Source organism: Lepidochelys kempii, chromosome 3 (genome assembly GCF_965140265.1).
Source record: "Lepidochelys kempii isolate rLepKem1 chromosome 3, rLepKem1.hap2, whole genome shotgun sequence".
Classification (NCBI taxonomy): Eukaryota; Metazoa; Chordata; order Testudines; family Cheloniidae; genus Lepidochelys; species Lepidochelys kempii.
The window spans coordinates 93,846,524-93,869,877 of NC_133258.1; the positions used below are offsets into that span (position 1 = coordinate 93,846,524).

Below are 23,354 nucleotides of genomic sequence, written 5' to 3' on the forward strand. Positions count from 1 at the left end.
AAAAGCCTCACCAATTTGCATAGGTGACCACAGACCCAAACCCTTGGATCTGAGAACAATGAAAAAGCATTCAGTTTTTTACAAGAAGACTTTTAATAAAAAAATAGAAGTAAATAGACATAAAGAAATCCCCCCTGTAAAATCAGGATGGTAGATATCTTACAGGGTAATTAGATTCAAAAACATAGAGAACCCCTCTAGGCAAAACCTTAAGTTACAAAAAAGATACACAGACAGAAATAGTTATTCTATTCAGCACAATTCTTTTCTCAGCCATTTAAAGAAATCATAATCTAACACATACCTAGCTAGATTACTTACTAAAAGTTCTAAGACTCCATTCCTGTTCTGTCCCTGGCAAGAGCAGCATACAGACAGACACAGACCCTTTGTTTCTCTCCCTCCTCCCAGCTTTTGAAAGTATCTTGTCTCCTCATTGGTTATTTTGGTCAGGTGCCAGCGAGGTTACCTTTAGCTTCTTAACCCTTTACAGGTGAGAGGAGCTTTCCCCTGGCCAGGAGGGATTTCAAAGGGGTTTACCCTTCCCTTTATATTTATGACAGTTCACCTGTACAAATTGGTGAGGATTCTTATCAAGCCCTCCCAATGAAAGGGGGTGTAGGACTTGAGGGGATATTTTGGGGGAAGTCGTCTCCAAGTGGGCTCTTTTCCTGTTCTTTGTTTAAAACGCTTGGTGGTGGCAGCATACGGTTCAAGGACAGGGCAAAGTTTGTACCTTGGGAAGTTTTAACCTAAGCTGGTAAAAATAAGCTTAAGGGGTCTTTCATGCAGGTCCCCACATCTGTACCCTAGAGTTCAGAGTGGGGAAGGAACCTTGACAGCATGTATTATGAGGGAGTCCTAAGTATAGAAGAAATTCTTAGCAGTAGGTAGTAATGCCATCAGAGCATATCGCAACATAAGAGGTTATGAAAACACAGGAATTGCATAGCTAAGGTGTCATTTTCCTCTCTTTTGCACTGCAGGCAGTATATCATTTAATAGGGGCCTAGGCTGCTGTCACATGAAAGCGCTCTTGTAGCCAGAGATCTTTGGAGAAAAATGCCAGAAGAGCACAAAGTATTATTATTATTTATAAGTGAAAACAATGGAAAGCTTTTCATGAATAAAATATGACTTAAATGATGTTGACCATGCATTGAGAGTCCATCAAGATACAGAATAAATCTTAATATGGCTCTGGCCCATTAACTCTTAGTTATTATATGTCATCTTTTCCAGATGTTCTTGAGTATAGTTCTCTGATACAGGAAGGCTTCTTAAAAAATGGACTTTCAAAAGATGACAGTGTTAAGGAATATAACTCTCTCTTTGATGGTGGGCAGAAAGTGTATTTTCTTAAGAACCATGTATGAAGATTTAAAAAAGACAGGTTTCAGAGTAACAGCCATGTTAGTCTGTATTCGCAAAAAGAAAAGGAGGACTTGTGGCTCCTTAGAGACTAACCAATTTATTTGAGCATATGCTTTTGTGAGCTACAGCTCACTTCATCGGATGCATACTGTGGAAAGTGTAGAAGATCTTTTTATACACACAAAGCATGGTGGGGGGAGGTATTTTTTCATGCTTTGTGTGTATAAAAAGATCTTCTACACTTTCCACAGTATGCATCCGATGAAGTGAGCTGTAGCTCACAAAAGCTTATGCTCAAATAAATTGGTTAGTCTCTAAGGTGCCACAAGTCCTCCTTTTCTTTTTAAAAAAGACAGACATGTTTAAGAATACCAAATGGAGATTTTTTTTTCTTTCTGTTTCTTGTGTGAACTGGGAGCAAAACCAATGTCCGGCACTATGACATTTCATGAGGATTAGTCAGTCCTCCCAAGCAGAATAACCACAGTAATGTGTCTGCGAGTAAGCCTTGCATTCAGGGAAAAGACTGGGAGGAAAAAAAAGGCTTCAAAAATATGTGTATTTCTTGATTTGTCTGCTTAGTCCAATAAAAGATATTACCTCACCCACTGTGCCCCCCTAATATCCTGGGGCCAACATGGCTACAACGACACCACGTATCTTTAAAAACTGCAGTCAAAGAGGAACAATACTGGTCTGGCTAGATCCAGCACAATACTTGACTGGCTAGCTCAAAAGAGGAAGGAGCTGCTTGTGGTACTGGGGGCTGGGCTCCGGGAACAAATAACAACGTTTAAAAGTTTAATGGCTAAGGAAGACACTGATTACAGTCTTGCTCTTTTCTGTTTTGAAATCTGATTTGCAGCCTCTTTCCTTGCTGTCATGAGAAGACAGAGCACATGAGCAATAACTGCAGAACTCCTCTAGGAAGTAAGTAAAAACAGACAAATATTTATGATGAATAATGTATATGCAATACATAATCTCTCCTTTCAGCATTTCTTGTCAGGATAGCATATTAGATGGATGATTATATCAGTTTATATTTATTTAAATCATATATGGGCAAGATTGGCCAGGATTTGAACCTGTGACCATTGTATTCAAGGCAAGAAGGTTCCACCTCCCACCGAGTCTGCACTTACAGGGGCTGCACTTGTTTAAATAGAGCGGTTCATTTACACATTCATGTTGTGTGAAACAGTTCGCTCATGCCTGTCACTACTGGCCATTAATTTTTAAAGTATATTTAGCTCTTGACAAATGCAAAGATGAATTTAGAATATTTATGCTTGAAATTGGAGCTAAACAATGGCAAGGAATTTACAAGAAGGGAGGAAGAATCGTCTTTGTGGCTAAAACACAGGACTAGGAGTCAGGTGAGATGGGTTCTATTTCTGGATCTGCCAGAGCCTTCCTGTGTGACCTTGAGCAAATCGTGTTTAATCTCTTTCTGCCTCAATTTTCCCATCTAGAAGATGGGAAATGGAGACCTACCACACCGGGGTGTTATGAGGCTGACATTACTAGTGACTGTAAAATGCTTTATGCTTCTCAAGTGAAAAGTGCTATAGAAATGAAACGTTTTATAAGCCGCAGTCTAGACAGGAGAAAACAGAGTGGCAACATGGTTTATATTTTCCTTTAAAAAAAATCTCTTCTGAATAGGGACAATTGCCATGAAGAATGTCAGTCAGGACCCCAAAATTCCTAGTCTTCCATTCAGACCACACCTCCTCTCCCCTCCCCATTTAAAGTACGGACCTTATTTATTAAAAAGACTGTCAAACTTCGCAAAAGGAAGTAAATATTACTTTAAATAGAGCAAGTAGTATTTGATTGATAGAAATTACTCTTCTTGTTACCACAAATGATTTGTGTCATGGACAAATTGTTTTGTTGCCGTTGATTTCAGTTACTATTTGTAATTGTTACAAACTATACATACACATTACACTTTGCAACTCTATTCAGCCCACCCCAACCCAGCTCGCCCCTTTGGGTGCAGACACTCCCACCTCAGCTGATATGCCAGGGCCAGATCCTGCAAACACTTTTGCAGGCAAATAACTTTTCTCAGTCCCCTAAGGCCAGATCCAAAGCCCACTGCAGTCAATGAGAGCCTTTCCACTGACTTCAGTGGGCTTTGAAGCAGGCTTTTTAGTGCATAGGGAAATATTGGTTCTACCTATTTACACAAGGACATTATTTGTAAGAGACAACAAGTCTTATTTAAACCTAACTAAAAGTATTTCTGAGGGAACAGGGCAAAGTAAAAGCACCTGTACTTGCAGGATAAAGGACTTTTATGGAATTGTGAGATTTTATGTTTAGTTTTTTGTCAGAACTAAAGCACAGAGTTCTTTCTTTACACCTTGCTCCAGTTGTGGAAGGATTTTGCATCAGCCTAAATAAGGATAATAATAATAATTATCAATGATTAATTAATACAACTCACTGAGTGTTTCTCGGAGACAACATAGCAAGGCAGAGTTTCAATTCCCTTCCAAGTGACTGTCTGGTAAAACCAAGTACAAAGAGAGAGAGAGAAAAAAGAAAGGGGATCAAGACACACACACACCCATATACAAGTGGCTCATAGAAAAGCTGCCTCTATTTATTGGTACCTTGTTGGTACTGAGAGCTATCCATTATGCTAGGCTGTGTTTGTTCTGCTAAAGTACAAATGGAAACAGAAGGAATGAACAGTGAAATGTTTTCTCAGAGCATAGATAAAGTTATGGCAGCAGGGTATTGAAGTATGTGACATTTATTAAGAAAGCACTAGCTGGTCATTTTTCACAAGCCATTGACATTTGATTATCCAGAAGCTGACTCACCTTCCATTGTTATGTAACAGGATTACTACATGTTTCAAGACAGACTATGGCTTTTTTTGTTTGTTTGTTTGTTTTGGTGTGTGTTCTGTTTGCAGACCTTGCTATGAAGAAAGAAGTCAGAAATGACTGATGTGGAGCCTGTGGTCACAGATTTTGCAGCATCGGGAAGGGCAGGCCGCCGAAATGCCTTACCAGATATTCTGGGCTCTCCTGCTGGGGCTGGGGCTGGGGCAGGGACTTCAGACCTGCCACACAAACTAGCTGAACTTTCTGTGTCACAAGGTAATGCCTACAAATTGGTGAGAACTAAGGGTTTCATGTAGTTATCCTCCATTTTCTTCCAAGACCTTCACCACTTCTCTCAGTTTTGTCGTCAAGTGCAATGGTAGTATTTCTTCTCCAGCTAGAACTAAATCTGCATCTGTTTTCCAAAGCAGCCATTAGTTGTGCCCATTAATTGGGACAGGTTAATTTTATACCAGACTTCAGCTAAAATTGCCGTATCCATCCTTATGCCCGTTGTTCGCTAGCTGGGGAGCTGGAATTATACGATGAATTCCAAATCCATGCAGCAGCAACAACAACAAGAAACAACCACCAACACCACAACACTGTTGTGCCACCGATCATCTTGTTAGTCAGTTACTTGCCTTATGTGCCAGATTCTCTTCTGCACTGGGGTCTCAGCACAGGAGGGCAAGAGGTGTCAGGAAGCCACTTGCAGCACCCCAATTCTGAAACCACAGCAGCTTTGGGCCCAACTCAAGCATAAATCAGCACCATCTAGGGATGTTCCTAACTTACTAGAGCTGGATTTCACCCCAGGGGACCATATTTCAGCTGTGAATTTGTGGAGGAGAGCTGTGTTCTGCCTTGTCCTCCTCTGCCAGGTCCACCCACGAAGGGGTGGTGAGGGGACAGCTACACCAGCTTTACCCCAGCTGAGAGTTTGCTCAACTGAAGGGGATTCTCAGCTAGTTTCTGGCCCCTGGGGGCTCTCAAAGAGAGAAGCTGTTCTTATTATTTATCTTCCATGATTGTCTTATCTGCAGTTTCATATATCTCTGAGGTTCTATAACTGATATTTCCACCCCACTGTGGATCACGGGGGACTTGCAAGAGGGTAATGAACAGGCAGACCTTTTCTCAGCAGATCCCACAGGAAGATAGAGCACTTACGTAGAGGAGCAAAAAGGTATCAACTTGCCACCTGCTGGCTTGAAATGAAAAGGGTGGAGAAAGAATCAGAAATTTTGGATGTATGTGTGTGGAGAACAGAAGCACAAAGTTAAAGGGCAGAGCATTATAATGTAGACGGGGAGAGAGACGGGCACAGAAAGAAGAATTATAGAAATGTAGGGCTGGAAGAGACCTCGAGAAGTCATTGAGTCCAGCCCCCAATGCTGAAGCAGGACCAAACAAACCTAGACCATCCCTGACAGGTATTTGTCCAACCTGTTTTTCTAATGTCTATCCTAAATCTCCCTTGCTGAAGATTAAGCCCATAACCTTTGGCATGGCTCCCAGTGCGGGTGCACTGTCTACATTGGCGCTTTACAGCGCTGCAACTTGCTGCGCTCAGGGGGGTGTTTTTTCACACCTCTGAGCGAGAAAGTTGCAGCGCTATAAATTGCCAGTGTAGACAAGCTCTTAGTCTGGGCCCAGTTCCTTTCCCCAGTACAGTTCTTGTTAGTTCCAGCTCAGGTGGTAGCTAGGGGATTTCTCATGACTGGCAGCCCCCTTTGTTCTGTTCCACCCCCTTTTATATTTTTGGCACAAGGCGGCAATCCTTTGTCTCTCTCTTGGTTCCCACCCTTCCTTCTAAATGGAAACGCACCAGGTTTAAGATAGATTCCAGTACGAGGTGACATGTTCACATGTCCTGTGAGACTTCATTACTCACTGGCACCCAGGTATACAGGAAGGCTCACAAGTAAACAGAGCCATTCACAACCAATGTCCTAGTTGATGGGAGCCATCAAGATTCCAAGCCACCATTAATGGCCCACACTTTGCATTGTTACAATAGTACTTCAGAGTAATACTTCATATTTCTAGTTTCAGATACAAGAATGATACATTCATACAAATAGGATGAACACACTCAGTAGATCATAAGCTTTGTAATGATACCTTACAAGAGACCTTTCGCATAAAGCATATTCCAGTTCCATCACATTTACACTTATAAACATATTTCTGTCAAACATATTGAGTGTAATGTCACACGGGGCTGGCCTGTGCCAGCTGACTTGGGTTTGTGGGGCTTGGGCTGTTCAATTGCAGTGTAGAAGTTCAGGCTCAGACTGCAGCCGAAGTTCTGGGACCCTCCCACTGCACAAGATCCTAGAACCCAAACCCCAGCACAAGCCCCAGCATCTACAATGCAATTAAACAGCCTTTTAGCTTGAGTCTGAGTCAGCTGGCATGGGCCAACCATGAGTTTTTAATTGCAATGTAGACATACCCTAAGAGTCCACTCCACCACATTCTTGATAAATATAATGAGAATTATTTATGTTGGCCAACGTATAAGATTTCATTTTACAAGAACTGTAATAAATCTTTCTACTCTGAGCTCAGCATGGGTCCCTTTATGCTCAGACTGGGGAAAGGGGAGCTGCAATAGTGTAATGAGGGTAAATGCAGGTAAATGGAGATCACCAACTTTGCATTTGGGGAATCTAGAGTTTAGTTTTGGTTCATTTACCCACATCTCTTTTTTTTTTTTTTTTTAACCACTGCACCACTGGGAAGCTGCCATTTCGATTACTGAATGGGATGTAGCTGAGAACACTGTGGATTTGGGCTGTTATTCACAGCTGGAGCTGTGGAGGTGGAAACACTGCATTAGCCAAGCCCAATGAAATATTCATTGGTTTAAAAAAAATGTATTAAGCTTTATATAGTTAGGCACAATCACCCTTGAGAGAGAGAGAGAACTAAATTGAATAAAATAGAGTAAACAAAACAGCTGGAGATCAAGAAAGATTCCTCCCATTTGTTTCATTTTAGCCTCTGGAAAGCTTAGTTGTTGGGGGGGAAAAATGTGTTTCTTACCTGAAGCAAATACTCTCCAGCAACCACGCACCACACAACAAAAAACACCAAGCCAGGAACCTATCCTGGCAACAAAGCCCGTTGCCAACTCTGTCCACATAGCTATTCAAGGGACACCATCATAGGACCTAATCACATCAGCCACACTATCAGAGGCTTGTTCACCTACACATCTACCAATGTGATATATGCCATTATGTGCCAGCAATGCCCCTCTGCCATGTACATTGGCCAAACCGGACAGTCTCTACGCAAAAGAATAAATGGACACAAATCTGATATCAGGAATCATAACATTCAAAAACCAGTAGGAGAACACTTCAACCTCTCTGGCCACTCAGTAAAAGACTTAAGGGTGGCAATTCTGCAACAGAAAAGCTTCAAAACAGACTCTAATGAGAAACTGCTGAGCTTGAATTATTATGCCAACTAGATACCATTAACTTGGGTTTGAATAGAGACCGGGAGTGGCTGGGTCATTACCCATATTGAATCTATTTCCCCATGTTAAGTATCCTCACACCTTCTTGTCAACTGTCTAAATGGGCCATCTTGAAAGCTTATGCTCTAATAAATTTGTTAGTCTCTAAGGTGCCACAAGTACTCCTGGTTTTTTTTGCGGATACAGACTAACACGGCTGCTACTTTGAAAACAGCTCAATAAAGTTCTTACTTAGTGGCAGATGACCCCAGTATGGCTTCTTTCTCAGCCAATCAGCACTAGCTGTGCAAGGCCTAAGAGCAGAGGATAAATTATCTGTCACCACCGTCACTCTAAAACAGTGGTTCTCAAACTTTTGTATTGGTGACCCCTTTCACATAGCAAGCCCTCCCTTACAAAATTAAAACCACTTTTTATATATTTAACACTATTATAAAAGCTGGAGGCAAAGTGCAGTTTGGGGTGGAGGCTGACAGCTCGCAGTCCCCCATGTAATAACCCTATGACCCCCTGAGGGGTCCCGACCCACAGTTTGAGAACCCCTGCTCTAGAATTAGAGCTAGCTCATTGCAGCTGGATGCGAGCATGAGCAGCTCAATCAGGGTGCTAAGCAACTCATGAAGGGGCTGCTCTCAACTTCCAGTAACTTCTCTGGTTGTTGAGGGGGCTCAGCACCTCCAGCAGTTGCTCAGAATCCTGCAGAATGGAGCTTGTGATGCTAGGGAGCACTGGCTCCAGAATTATGCTTAGTTGCATATTTTCACTCTGGTGGATATAAGATACACAGTTCTTCTTCTTGCTAATGGTAGTTTTATGGCAAGTTCTCCGGGCTGCTTGCTGAAAATTTACCACTTAGGTTCTGACAGTCAAAATTCATAAGACTCAGAGAGCTCCACAGCCAAGTACTGTATACTTAAATCAGAGCTACCTGGTCTGAACAGATCCCTAAAAGCCATAGTCTGCCCTAAATTTGAGTGTGCAAATCCCATTGACATCAGCGGATATACCACCTGTGGCTTGAGGGCAGTATAGTTTTAGAAAGGGCTGCTGAGCAGTAAAGAAAACAAAATAGAGGGCAGTTTACATTTACTTGTATACTTAATCAGTGGTAAAGAATTAACAGTATAATACGTCAGAAGATATACAGTAGAATTCTATTTTAATGATCTTTTCAGGCTACCATGGTTTTGTTGTATTCAAAGGATCACTCTAACCCAGTCCATAAAAGAGTACACGTTCTAAATCAGAAAGAAAATCTTCACCTTGCAAAGGCAAAGTGGAGTCTATGAAGCATTTCAGTGCTAAGAAAAGTCAGTCATACCATAACTGGCACCCCCATAAATTGTAACATTCTCTGTCTGTCTGCAACCAAGCAACACTCAGAGATATGAAATTCTTTCTTATCTTTGGAAATGACAGGAGAAAAATCAAAGAAATTATCTCCAGTTTTAATCTTACAACAAAATACCCATTGATCAGTATAAGCACAGGGCAAGCAACTCAGCATCAATAGGGAATTGCTGTTGGAAAATGAGATGCAAGTCATATCTGTCTAAGCTATCTATTCTAGCTGTCAAGTGGTTTTGCTAAAACATCTGTCACTGTGGTAGTTAAGAGCTAGCAGTGATCAGTAAATATTTATCTTTGATTAAATGGCCAACCTCTTGAATGAGAATGCATGCTGCTGGGAGTTTTATCATGTATTTATTATGTCTCTTTAGATGAAGAAGCAGAGGGTGGAGAAATATCCGAAACCATGTTGGAAAATCCAGAGATAGAAGGAAAAAGCAGTGCCTCCTAATCTCTAGAGACTGTGGATTTACAATGTCCATCAACAGACTTTACAAATGTTCTGTTTTTCACAGATTCCAAGTCCTAGTAGAAACTGTAGTGGTCTGGGCAGGACTATGCAACACAATTGTGTCTGGATGACATTAATTTGCAGCTACTAATTAGGGTTTTCCTGCTGTTTTCTACTGTAGTCCATCAAAAAGCAAGTAATCTACAAATCTCAATCGGGAAAAAACTAAAGAATATATGTGATTTTTTTTTTAAATTCTTGTCAGTTGCACCATATTGATACTAAGCCAACCAAACCCTTTTTGATAATTTCAATGATTATGGTTAACAGCTGTACAAAACAATAACCATGCTAAATATAACTCCTGATTAATTTTCCAAATTATTTTTTTCAGTGACACCAAGTCTTGTTTCCCATCCAAGATGAGATTATGTCAAGTGTACTGGGATGCAGATAGGGAGGGGATGTTTCTGATCTTTAAAGGTAGAAGAAACACATACATCCATGATGTACAAACTTTTGGAACTTTGAGGTTTTTGTTCTCTTTGAGAAGAGAAATGGGGTGAAAAAGCCTTGAAATAAAACATTTTTTTCCATATGCTTCTTAAAACACCAAAAAACTTTTTGAAAATCTCTTCAGTTTATTCAACCCTATCCCCAGGCAGATAATCTCTGGGTTGTTCTATTCCCAACAATTATACTACTTCTGTCTTTTCTGTACACAGCCTCAATATTCTATTTGTTCAGATGTATTTAAAATAAAAGAGCAACATTTGTAAGTGATTTAAATTGTTTACTCTCACCCTGGATATTAAATAGATCCCATCTCTTTTGTCTTCTTGAATCTTTGATGTACCTCCTTTATGGCAAGGAATGAATCAGAAGTACCATAATACACAATGCTTTTGTTTCATTTGTGGTTTTTTGGTTTGTCTATTTATGATGGAGCTATTCCATTCATTCTGGGTTTACTAAAATATATTTAAACAAAGACTCTCTGCCTGCACTAAAAGATCCTCCATGTTTTGTTACAAAGATTGTATCCCTGAAAATATTTTGCATGTATCCCTTTATTATTCAGGATATGGAGTCACATAAAGGCATGCACTTCTGTTGAAATCGGAGTCAATGGTCATTTGAAATTCTTACAAAGGTATAGAGTGCAGCTAATTCTGATAATCAGGCACTTTTATTTGCACACTGTGTTTCTGTTGGAATATGGCTTACAGGTGGAGGTATTAATGATACATGAAAATTGGCAATACTCAAAGGATGATGATCATAAATCCCACACAGAGCCAGAGCAATGGGGCTTTATGCTGCTGGCTGTCCTATAGAGGGAGAGGGGCATGAATGCACACCCTAGCCTAGAGGCAAGATGGAGGGCTGCATCACAGTCAGTAGGCCAGTCTATAAGACAGCAAAGTGATCTTTTCTCTGCCTAATTCAGAGGAGGGATTTGAATCCATATCTCCTACCTTCCAGGTGAGTGCCTTGATCTCCAGGCTCATCAGAATCATTCTCACACACACTCTCTCTTTGGTTCAATGTATATTTAAGTATTTCTACAAAGTGGAACAACTTCCTCAGGAGAAATTGAGAGCAGCCCACCCTAGAATAGCCTATAGCCTAGCAGTTAGGGGAATTCTGAGTTCAAATCCCTAGTTCAGAACAAGGAGTCAAACCTAGGTTTCCCTGCCTCCGAGGCAAATTCCTTAGCTATTGGGCTATAGGTTATAAAGTGGGGACACATGCTGTTTCCTAGCCCTGAAAATCTCTTCCCTTGCCAACAGGGACATGTGGAATTTGTTGGCCAGAATCGAGTCACCAAAACTGAATTTTTCAGCAAACAAATGATTTCCCCCCAAACTTCATCCAGCTCTAGTAGAGACGGCTGTGCCTGTGCAGCCCCTATGCAGACATCACTGGCCATTGGACTACACAAGTGCAGATTCCGTTGCTATTTCCCTATCCAGACTACTATCTTCCCTCCACATCAGCTCATTCCTAGCTGGCACAGAGTGTGCAGAGGCACCCCTGCACAAATACTGTGCCTTCACATCCCTTTCCTCCCAGTCCAGGCAAGCCTTGTGTGGGCCTTTCAGCAAAGGAGGAGTTTCCCCCGAACTGAGCGGGAGCTGAGCTCTGCCACTTCCTGCTGACCCCTGTCCAACAGGAACTAAGTCCTATAGCTTTTCACAAGTTATAAAAACACTGTTCCGCTAGAACAAGATGAAAGCGCTGCCAAAGGTTGAAAAAGCAAAGGAAATGGCATCAGAAAAGCAAAGTGGAAGGATTAGACAACAGGAATTCAAAGTTGGCATTGCACTTGCAATGCCTGGTCTGACTTGGTTCTGTGTCCCAGTCCCCATTTCAGGCCTTCATGGCAGCCTGCTCCAGCAAGGTACTTAATCATGTGCCTAACTTTGAATACCTGAGTAGTCCCATGAAAATTAAGCAGTGAAGTACCATTACGTGGGACTTCTCACATGCTTAAAGTGAAGCAGGTGCTTCAGCCTATATGAATTCCCCTTCTTTTTCTTCACATTTGGAGCACTGGCTATTTTGAACACTGCACCTTACAGTACATTGACAGTGAAATCTGGGTTACATGCATTGATGTTAAACAAATGCTTTCATTAACCGAAGGTGTTTTGCAGGAGTTTTCTGTTAGAATGCTAATGAAACGAATCAATGGGACATAAGGTCCAATATGGCACACACATACACATGTGCTTAATTTTATATGACAGTAGTCCCATAATTGCTCACACGTGTAGAGTTAAGCATGTGCTTAACTGTTTGTAGGATCATGGCTTTCATGCTCAGAAACTCACACGAGGCACGCAGCACCTTGCAGGGTTGGGCCCTAATTTCTCTGGGATGCTTAAAAAGACATTGTGACGTTCCCAAGAGTGACACAAAGCATGGGCACCAACCTCAGGGCAAACTGTTAAAAAACAAGGGCCCAAACCCCAAATTGGTCATGAGTTTTAAACTGAGATTTCACCAACCAATTGCACTAAGTGCCAACTCCTCAGGGGCACATAGCCTTAAATGGAGTCACAGACAGTCCCCTTGGATACTCCAGTCTGTCTTGTCACCCACGTGAGCATATCTCTGTGATAGATGGCCCTTAAAACGAAAATTCACAGCAATATTCAGGTTACTCCTAGTCCCAAAGGACCAGTCACTTACCCCAGGTCAACTGCACTGTAGCTTGCACATCAAGGACAAGGTTTGAGGCCAATCCTATAACAAACTTTGTGAAGATTTATTAAATAGGAAAAGGAAACTAGAGAGTTATTTACAAGGTTAAAGCAAGTGAATATAGACACATGAATGAGTTATAGGTTTTAAAAGGTAATAGAGGTTTCTATAATCAGCAAGCTCTGTTTGTTCTTTAGGGTTAACCCCAGCTAAGCAGCTGGGGCTTTCTTGAATATACCTAGGAAATGCCTTGCCCCCTACAGAATTCCAGTATCAGAGAGATCCTTAGTTCTTTTATGGGATCTCAGCTGCTAACTCTGGTGGTGGGAAGAGTCCACTTATGTGACTCACATTCACTGGGAGATCAGAACAATAAGAGTCTTTAGTCCATTTGTTGACTGTTCCTCAAATCAGAAGTAGGGAGTTTCCAGTTGTAAGATCCAACCATAGCCTGTCTGGTATTGATGGGACTCCTCTTTCGGAGGGGGGGGGTGGTAACAATTTTTGTAGAAGAGCAGCTCTTCTCAATTAATTAATGGCCCTCTCCTGTGCGGTGATTGATACAGTCACAGAGGGGTTCACACTATACCCACCCAAATATTACAGTATAATATGGAATACACATATTACAACTAAGATTAATGCATGCAGCAACTCACTAATATTCAACAGAGTCCAAAGACTAAACACTTGCTTGTCATTCTAATACTTATTTTATCACTATTAACCCACAAGTGAACCAGACAGATTTCAGCTACTTCTCTGTCAGTCTTCAGTTGAATCATGGGGACCTTGGCATGAGCTGGCGCCTGGTCTGCCAGGGTACAGATGCCACTGAGACAATGTAGTATAGAAATAAACAAGGGAAAGGAGTAAATCTAAAATAGAAAACTGGTTACCTTCATCTAAGGAGATGAAAAAAAAAACAGCAACAAAACAGGATTTTTTTAAACATGACTAAATTCAACAGGGTCAACATATTTAATCTATCCAGAAAGTATTTGGTGCCAGCTTTACATACAAGGAGCAACATTGCGAACGGTCAGCAATGGGATTTCTCATTTATACAGTAACCACTTTAAGGCCCTGATTCAGCCAGGTTTCTAAGCAGATGCCTAACTTTAAGCATGAGACTAATCCCACTGAAGTCAATGGGCCTACTCACATACTTAAAATTAAGTCCATGCTTAAGCGCCTTGCTGAATCAAAGCCTTAAACCTTTATTATGGGTAGTCTGATACATGTTGCACAAAGCATCGAACCCAGTTTCCACTCCAGCCAATTTGGTCCAAGTGCTGTACATTATTGGAAGCTTCCCCTATTGTCAGTGTAAATGATGCATGCTATTCTGTGAATTTATGGAGCAAAGAGAGCAATTCTGCTACAAAGCAGGAAAAATGTATCTATTCTGATGTGGCTTTTAGTGTTTAATGGAGCAATTATTCATTTTCAACTACTCACTATGAAAAAAAAGCATTAGTTCATTATGTGGTAGATATATTTAATATGTTCTGGGTATTTTGAGTGCTTACAGAGTCAGCCTTGAAAGCTCACATATCTCATTGGAAAGCTAATGTTCCTTGGCTATGACCTATGGCTTTGCTGTCAGAAGATACATACGATATATAGGCAAACATACTGGATCGTCTCCTGGTCTAAATAGATGTATTTCAATTTACATCCTGCATGGCAATACATGGGCGAATATACTTTTGGGGAGATTTATTAGAATTTTCTCAAATTAGAAAGAGCAACTTAATGAACAGAATTCTTGGATTTCTAAAAAGCAATTTATCTGCACTTAATATATCTATTCCTCAGCTGGCTGGACTTATGCCATATGTTTTGTATTGGTAGAGTATTGTATCCACCATGCTTAGAAAAAAGGTGATTGATGGAATGGGAAAAGTACACAAGGTTTGTATGGCGGTACATTTCAAAAGAGACTCCAGAATAGCTCACATTATAGCTAACTAAAGGCCACATTCAGTTCCCAGGGAGTGAAGTCAAAGGACGTCTTGCCCATTGACTACAATAAAAGTTGGCTCGGGCTGTAATTGCAGCTGCTGTTTAGGGATCATAACCCAGATACAGTAGTAGCAGTGGCTGAAACCTTATGTGTGTTCAAAACAGAGAAAAATGGCCCCTAACAGAGCACAATACAAAGAAGGGTGATTTGGCTAAGAAGTCCTGAACCTTGCTTAAATCTGTGTTTACCATGCTCGTCAATAAATCTTGAAATGCATCTCAACAGGAATCAATATCATCCTATTATCTTCCCTGCACGGCTGCTATTGAAATAAATGGCAGATGATGTACTGTATACTCTCTACCATCTGTGTTACTACTTTATGTCAGTAGCATTTACACTGACAGGTCATTTTAAAAATGTTTGAATGTTCTTGTGTAAACATCACACAGCTGGAATTAATATTACTACAGCAGTTTTCACATTGTCAACATCCTCACAGTTATGGCATGATGTCCTAATGGCTGAAGATCCGAGTTACATAACAAGGCATTATACATCCTTTGTTATCATTCCCATATAGTGACAATGTCTGGATATGTGCAGTGTAATTGTACTTGTGTTAGTCCTAGCATATTAGAGAGACAAGATGTTGGTCCAATAAAAGATATTACCTCACCCTCCTTGTCTGTCTAAATGTCTGTGCACAGTCACACGGAGACATGAACCCAGAATATGTGATGGTGCAGCGTGATAGAAAGGTTTTCTGTAGCATAGGCTAGCCCTGAGAGTGTGTGTGTAAATAGTATGGTGCAATGCATTGAGGAAGCCTCTGAAAGACATGAGCAGAAACGTGCTGTTGAGACTTTAAAGGTCCTAAATGCCCATCCATTGTTGTGCCTTCCACCAGTTAAGGACAAAAATAGACAGTATTGCCAAGATACTGAAGCACAGCTTCAGTGCTGGGGTGAGCATGTGTGAATTAATGAACAAATCCCCACCAACAGGTAAACTGCAATGTAATCAAAAAATGAATCCAGCAGAAAACAGGCCGGTGACGTTAAAGGAAGTGATGCTTGTGGTCAAACAGTTACAAAATGACAAAGTACTTTGTCTTGATAGTTCATCAGAACTACTAAAGAGTGGAGTCCTGGATTTAGTTCTCTGCCTTCATAGAGTTGTCTTAAAAGTTTGAGAAACTGGTCACATTCCAGAAGATTGGAAATCTTTTTTTCAAAATAGGAGAGTTGATCAGCTTACTCAAACTCTAGGGGAATAACCCTGCTGTCAGTCTCTGAGAAGGTGTTTATGATCGTACTCCTGAACTGATTGAAATACTGTCTCAACCCAAAAATGAGAGACAACCAGTGTGGTTTCCATACAGGTTAATCTACGGTCCATTCTATATATGCTCTATGGAATGTTAAATAGCTAGAGAAACAACAGGAAGTTAACATTGTGTTTATAGACTTTGCAGCTGCTTTTGACTCAGTGCATCTATCAGTACTGTGGATATTGCTAAAGTAGTGTGGGGTGCCAGAGGACTTAATGTACCTGATGGAGGAACCGTACTACAGTCCATTTAGCTGTGTGATGGTCAACAGTTGTATTACAGGCTGGTTTTCTGTTGAATCAAGAGTATTCCAGGGATGCATTCTCTCACCTACATTATTTAATGTTCTAATAGACTATCTGATGACAAAATTGACTGAGGTGTATGAGTAGGAGGTGTGAAATTTAAAGATTCATCCTTAGAGGATCTCAAGTATATGGATTATATTGCCTTACTTGGAAGCTGCTGATCAATTACAGCTAATGCTGGAAGAACTGTGAAAGACTGCAGATTCCATGGGACTTAAAATCAATGATGATAAAATCAAAGCTGTGCATGCTGTGACAAAATGGCCGATGTTAGTACGGTGGGTCCTGCACTTTTCTTCGTGGGGGGCTAAGATGCCACCCCTTGCCCCTGTTCTTGGGGCACCGAGGGCCCTGTTAGTGGCCCCGGGAAGGTGATAAAGGAGGAAAGCGGGGGAGGGGTCTGGGTTTGCTCCTTACTCTGAGCCCCAGCCCCAGCCCCAGCCCCAGCCCCACTCACCTGTGAGTTCTTACCCTCTTCCCCCTTGGGTGGGGTACCTTCAGTCCTTAGACACTGTAAGGGTCTCCCTTACTTCAGTTCTCTGATCTTTCAAGTCTCACAGCATACCTCCAAGCTCCAGTCCTCTCTCCTTCCCCCTGTCTGCCTGAAGCGGGGGCGTGGGGAGGGGGGATATTAGGTTCCTGACAGGGCCTTAATTGACAGCAGATGCTGCAATTAACCTGTAACCACCCTCCCTAGTCTACAGGGATCCATGCCTTAATTAGCCTTGGGCTTATATATTTTCCCTCTAACACACTACCACTGCTTCCTGGCCCTTCTGTATCACATATTGCCCCCCCCCCCCGAATAGCCATACTGGGTCAGATAAAAGGGGTTGGGCTAGTTGGGATGAGAGACAGTGGTTTCATAACAGGCTGTCCGCGTTGCTGTGTTGGCTTCCGGCTCTGTGCTGTATCTGGAAGTGGAAAGGTTATAGGGATAGAAACCATCTAGTCACTCGTGCATTTCTCTCCTTGTTTTGTGCATCCATTGGAGTGGACCAGGGTCTGTCACAAGGGTGAACCACCACCCAAACAGGTAGTACCGTAGAGTCTCCATGGCCCATTTAACCGCTAGGCATTTCTTTTCTACTACTGAGTACCGTTGCTCCCTGGGCAGAAGCTTTCGGCTAAGGTAAAGGATTGGGTGCTCCTCCTCCCCCACCGTCTGTGAAAGGGAGGCCCCAAGTCCTACGTCTGAGGCATAGAATCATAGAATATCAGGGTTGGAAGGGACCTCAGGAAGTCATCTAGTCCAACCCCCTGCTCAAAGCAGGACCAAATCTCCAACTAAATCATCCCAGCCAGGGCTTTGTCAAGCCTGACCTTAAAAACATCTAAGGAAGGAGATTCCACCATCTCCCTAGGTAACGCATTCCAGTGTTTCACCACCCTCCTAGTGAAAAAGTTTTTCCTAATATCCAACCTAAACCTCCCCCACTGCAACTTGAGACCATTACTCCTTGTTCTGTCATCAGCTACCACTGAGAACAGTCTAGATCCATCCTCTTTGGAACCCCCTTTGAGGTAGTTGAAAGCAGCTATGAAATCCCCCCTCATTCTTCTCTTCCGCAGACTAAACAATCCCAGTTCCCTCAGCCTCTCCTCATAAGTCATGTGTTCCAGTCCCCTAATCATTTTTGTTGCCCTCCGCTGGACTCTTTCCAATTTTTCCACATCCTTCTTGTAGTGTGGGGCCCAAAACTGGACACAGTACTCCAAATGAGGCCTCACCAATGTCGAATAGAGGGGAACAATCACGTCCCTCGATCTGCTGGCAATGCCCCTACATATACATCCCAAAATGCCATTGGCCTTCTTGGCAACAAGGGCACACTGTTGACTCATATCCAGCTTCTCATCCACTGTAACCCCTAGGTCCTTTTCGGCTGAACTGCTGCCAAGCCATTCGGTCCCTAGTCTGTAGTGGTGCATGGGATTCCTCAGTCCTAAGTGCAGGACTCTGCACTTGTCCTTGTTGAACTTCATCAGATTTCTTTTGGCCCAATCCTCTAATTTGTCTAGGTCCCTCTGTATCCTATCCCTACCCTCCAGTGTATCTACCTCTCCTCCCAGTTTAGTGTCACCTGCAAACTTGCTGAGGGTGCAATCCACACCATCCTCCAGATCATTTATGAAGATATTGAACAAAACCTGCCCGAGTACCGACCCTTGAGGCACTCCACTTGATACCGGCTGCCAACTAGACATGCAGCCATTGATCACTACCCGTTGAGCCTGACAATCTAGCCAACTTTCTATCCACCTTATTGTCCATTCATCCAGCCCATACTTCTTTAACTTGCTGGCAAGAATACTGTGGGAGACTGTGTCAAAAGCGTTGCTAAAGTCAAGGAACAACACCTCCACTGCTTTCCCCTCATCCACAGAGCCAGTTATCTCGTCATAGAAGGCAATTAGATTAGTCAGGCATGACTTGCCCTTGGTGAATCCATGCTGACTGTTCCTGATCACTTTCCTCTCCTCTAAGTGCTTCAGAATTGATTCCTTGAGGAACTGCTCCATGATTTTTCCAGGGACTGAGGTGAGGCTGATTGGCCTGTAGTTCCCAGGATCCTCCTTCTTCCCTTTTTTAAAGGTGCATCTGTTTGGAGGATGAATTCCTTTTTGAAATCTGGGGCTATGAGCACTGGATGGCTGCAAAGGGCTGTCCTTAGGTCTGTGAAAGCTTCTTCTGCTGCCTCGGTCCACTTAACTATCTGCAGGCCCCGAGCTCTTATTAGGTCTGTCAGAGGCGCTGCCCTTGTGGTGAAGTGAGGGATGAACCGTCAATAATACCCTGCTATCCCTAAGAATGTTCTGACTTGCATTTTGAGGATCGGGCAAGGCCATTCCTGTATTGCCTTCACTTTGTTCCATTGGGGCTTCACTTGGGCCCTTCCAACTACATATCTGAGGTATCTGGCCTCGGCTAACCGTATTGCACATTTGGATGGGTTAGCGGTGAGGCCAGCCTGTCTCAGAGCATCCAGTACTGCTTCCACTTTCCCCAGGTGCTTCTCCCAGTCAGGGCTATAGATTACCACATCATCTAAATAGGCGGCAGCATACTTGACATGGGGTCGAAGTAATCTGTCCATCAATTGTTGGAAAGTCGCGGGGCCCCATGGAGCCCAAAAGGGAGGACGGTATATTGGAAAAGGCCATTGGGTGTAGAGAAAGTCTTTTTTTCCTTGGCGTCCTCAGCCAGGGGGATCTGCCAGTAGCCTTTTGTCAAGTCCAAGGTGGTCAAGTATCGGGCCTTGCCTAACTGATCCACCAGCTCATCAATATGTGGTATTGGGTAGGCATTGAATTGGGATACCTCGTCTAACTTCCGGAAGTCATTACAAAACCTCAGGCTGCCATCAGGCTTGGGGACCAAGACAATAGGGCTGGACCACTGGCTGTGTGATTCCTCAATCACCCCAAGTTCCAGCATCTTTCTTACTTCTGCCCTAATTTCTTCTCTTTTTGCCTCTGGTATGTGATATGGTTTTATCATCACCCTTGCTCCGGGACAGGTGACGATGTGGTGTTGTGGTGTTGGAATAGCATTGTATGGCCTGGTTGTCTTGGTTCCGCTGGATCATTTTGATGACCTGTGTTCATTGTTCTGGGGCTAATTCAGGGGATATCTTTACCTGACCTTGTGGGCCATCTGCCTGGGATGGAGCTGGCAGCACAGCCAGGCATGTCTCCCGATCAAGCCAGGGTTTCAGTAAGTTGACATGGTATATCTGCTCTGGCCTTCTGCGGTCTGGCTGCTTCATCTTATAATTCACCTCCCCAACGGCTTCCATGATCTCATACAGGCCACGCCAACTGGCCAGAAGCTTATTTTCTGTTGTTGGTACCAGCACCCATTCTCCTGGTTGAAATTCCCGATGATTGTAGTAGGTTTGTTGGGCCTCCTGTGCTTTCTCCAAATGCTTTCATACTATGGGGGCCACTTGGGCTATTCGTTCTCTCATCTGGGCTACGTGTGCAATGACGTTCTTCCCTGGGTTGGGTTGTTCCTCCCATTCCTCCTTCGCGATGTCTAATATGCTGTCATAAATATAAAGGGAAGGGTAAACCCCTTTGAAATCCCTCCTGGCCAGGGGAAAGCTCCTCTCACCTGTAAAGGGTTAAGAAGCTAAAGGTAACCTCGCTGGCACCTGACCAAAATGACCAATGAGGAGACAAGATACTTTCAAAAGCTGGGAGGAGGGAGAGAAACAAAGGGTCTGGGTCTGTCTGTAGTCGTCTTGGCCAGGGACAGAACAGGAATGGAGTCTTAGAACTTTTAGTAAGTAATCTAGCTAGGTATGTGTTAGATTATGATTTCTTTAAATGGCTGAGAAAAGAATTGTGCTGAATAGAATAACTATTTCTGTCTGTGTATCTTTTTTGTAACTTAAGGTTTTGCCTAGAGGGGTTCTCTATGTTTTTGAATCTAATTACCCTGTAAGATATCTACCATCCTGATTTTACAGGGGGGATTTCTTTATTTCTATTTACTTCTATTTTTTATTAAAAGTCTTCTTGTAAAACACTGAATGCTTTTTCATTGTTCTCAGATCCAAGGGTTTGGGTCTGTGGTCACCTATGCAAATTGGTGAGGCTTTTTATCCAACATTTCCCAGGAAAGGGGGGGTGCAAGTGTTGGGAGGATTGTTCATTGTTCTTAAGATCCAAGGGTCTGGGTCTGTAGTCACCTAGGCAAATTGGTGAGGCTTTTTACCAAACCTTGTCCAGGAAGTGGGGTGCAGGGTTTTGGGAAGTATTTTGGGGGGAAAGACGCGTCCAAACAGCTCTTCCCCAGTAACCAGTATTAGTTTGGTGGTGGTAGCGGCCAGTCCAAGGACAACGGGGGGAATATTTTGTACCTTGGGGAAGTTTTGACCTAAGCTGGTAAAGATAATCTTAGGAGGTTTTTTCATGCAGGTCCCCACATCTGTACCCTAGAGTTCAGAGTGGGGGAGGAACCTTGACATGGTGGCACAGTGGTGGGATTAACCTGAAATCATTTTGAGATCCAGTTGAGATTTTTTGAACTAGAAATACAGATTTTAAAAAGGAATTTTTTTTTTCCCTGTGGAAAGGAAGTCCAGAAAACAGCTTTGAAACTGAAAGCAGCTTGGTTTCTCTCTGCTTTGTGGCCAAGCAGAGACAAAAGGGGATTATCTTTGTGAATTGCAGGTTTTCTTTGCCTGGAGGCAGGGTACTTAACTCCTGCAGGGAAATTCACAGTCTTCCAACCCAGAGGTTTTTTTTTTCTTTTCTTCCTAAAAGTAAATAGGGGGTGTGTGTTCTACCCATTTGCTTTTTCTTTGGGCTGGGTAAGCAGGTTTCCAAGTAGTTGGAGGTTTTTTGCTTTAATTTGGGCCCAGAGCAGAGACAAGGGAATTGTCTTTTTCTGTAGTCTGACAATCACTATCAGAGAATAGGTATTCTATTGCAGCACAGCAAAATTTTACAGCCAAGTTTTGTTTGTTTATTTCTAAACCTCGGGTGTAAAGTTAGTTAAAAACAGAGAGGTTAGAATGACCAAATCCTCAGCTCGACTACAGCTGGAATTAGCCAAATTTCAGGCTGAGGAAAGACAAAGGGAACATGAAAGACAGATAGAACTCATGCGGCTGAAGAAGGAACAAGAAAGGGAGACAGCGAGAGAAGCAGAACAACACCAAGCGGCTGCTCACAGGAGAGCTATGGAAGCAAGGGACAAAGAACTGGAGGAGAAGGAAAAAGAGAGGAAGTATGTGGAGGAGATGGAGAAGATAAAGGCTCAGCAGAATATCCCAACAAACCCTAGCAATCCTTCTCCAGGTACCACTTCCCATCCCAGAAAGTTCCCCACCTACAAGGCAGGTGATGATACTGAGGCCTTCTTAGAAAACTTCGAAAGGGCCTGCCTTGGGTACAACATCTCTACTGACCAATACATGGTAGAGCTGAGGCCGCAGCTCAGTGGACCCTTAGCTGAGGTGGCAGCTGAAATGCCTAAAGAACACATGAACAAGTATGAACTGTTTAAATCCAAGGCGAGAGTCAGAATGGGGATAACACCCGAGCAGTCTCGTCATTGGTTCAGAGCCCTAAGGTGGAAACCAGACATGTCATTTACCCGACATGCCTACCACATTGTGAAACATTGGGATGCCTGGATATCAGGAGCAAGTGTTGAATCTCCAGTAAATTTGCCCTTCCTAATGCAAATGGAACAATTCTTAGAGGGTGTTCCTGAGGAAATAGAAAGATACATCCTAGACGGGAAGCCCAAAACTGTAATCGAGGCAGGAGAGATTGGAGCCAGATGGGTGGAGGTGGCAGAGAAGAAGAAAACTGGTCGCAGTTGGAGCGGAGACCAGAAGGGACCACCCCAGACCACACCCTATTACCGGGGGCCGCCCAAAGCCCCACCTACCTCCCAAAGAACCCTCCAGACCCCTTATCGTCCCACCACCCCGTTCTCCAGCAACCCACCTTGCCCCAGTGACCCGTCAGCTGGACGATGTTTTAAATGTAACGAGCTGGGGCATGTAAAGGCCAACTGCCCCAAGAACCCCAACAGATTACAGTTCATTGCACCGGAATCACACCAAAGGTCCACAGGCCCAGATACCTCCCAGATACCCTTGGAGCGGAGGGAAGCTGTGAGTGTGGGCGGGAAGAAGGTCACCGCGTGGAGGGACACCGGAGCACAAGTGTCAGCTATCCATGCTTCCTTAGTGGACCCCAATTTAATCAACCCAGAGATCCAAGTGACGATTCAACCCTTCAAGTCCAACTCTTTCAATTTGCCTACAGCCAAGTTGCCTGTCCAGTACAAGGGCTGGTCAGGAATGTGGACTTTTGCAGTCTATGATGATTATCCCATTCCCATGCTGTTGGGGGAAGACTTGGCCAATCATGTGAAGCAGGCCAAGAGGGTGGGAACAGTCACCTGCAGCCAGGCTAAACAAGCCGTGAGGCCTAGCTCTGTTCCGGAAACTTCTATCAGGACCCAGTCAGAGGTGATGGACCTGGACCCCA

At 43.1% G+C, this 23,354-nt stretch overlaps 1 protein-coding gene across 2 annotated transcripts in view; it reads left to right on the forward strand.

The window, feature by feature from the left end:
- Positions 1–10,319, forward strand: part of PKIB (cAMP-dependent protein kinase inhibitor beta) — a 108,821-nt gene extending 98,502 nt beyond the window's left edge. For both annotated transcript variants that reach the window (XM_073335183.1, XM_073335184.1), the window contains exons 2-4: positions 2,240–2,304; positions 4,310–4,496; positions 9,438–10,319. In XM_073335183.1, coding sequence (XP_073191284.1) covers positions 4,337–4,496; positions 9,438–9,517 — 240 coding nt within the window. In that variant the 5' untranslated portion in view covers positions 2,240–2,304; positions 4,310–4,336 and the 3' untranslated portion in view covers positions 9,518–10,319. The remainder of the gene's footprint in view (positions 1–2,239; positions 2,305–4,309; positions 4,497–9,437) is intronic.
- The last annotated feature ends 13,035 nt before the right edge of the window (positions 10,320–23,354 follow it).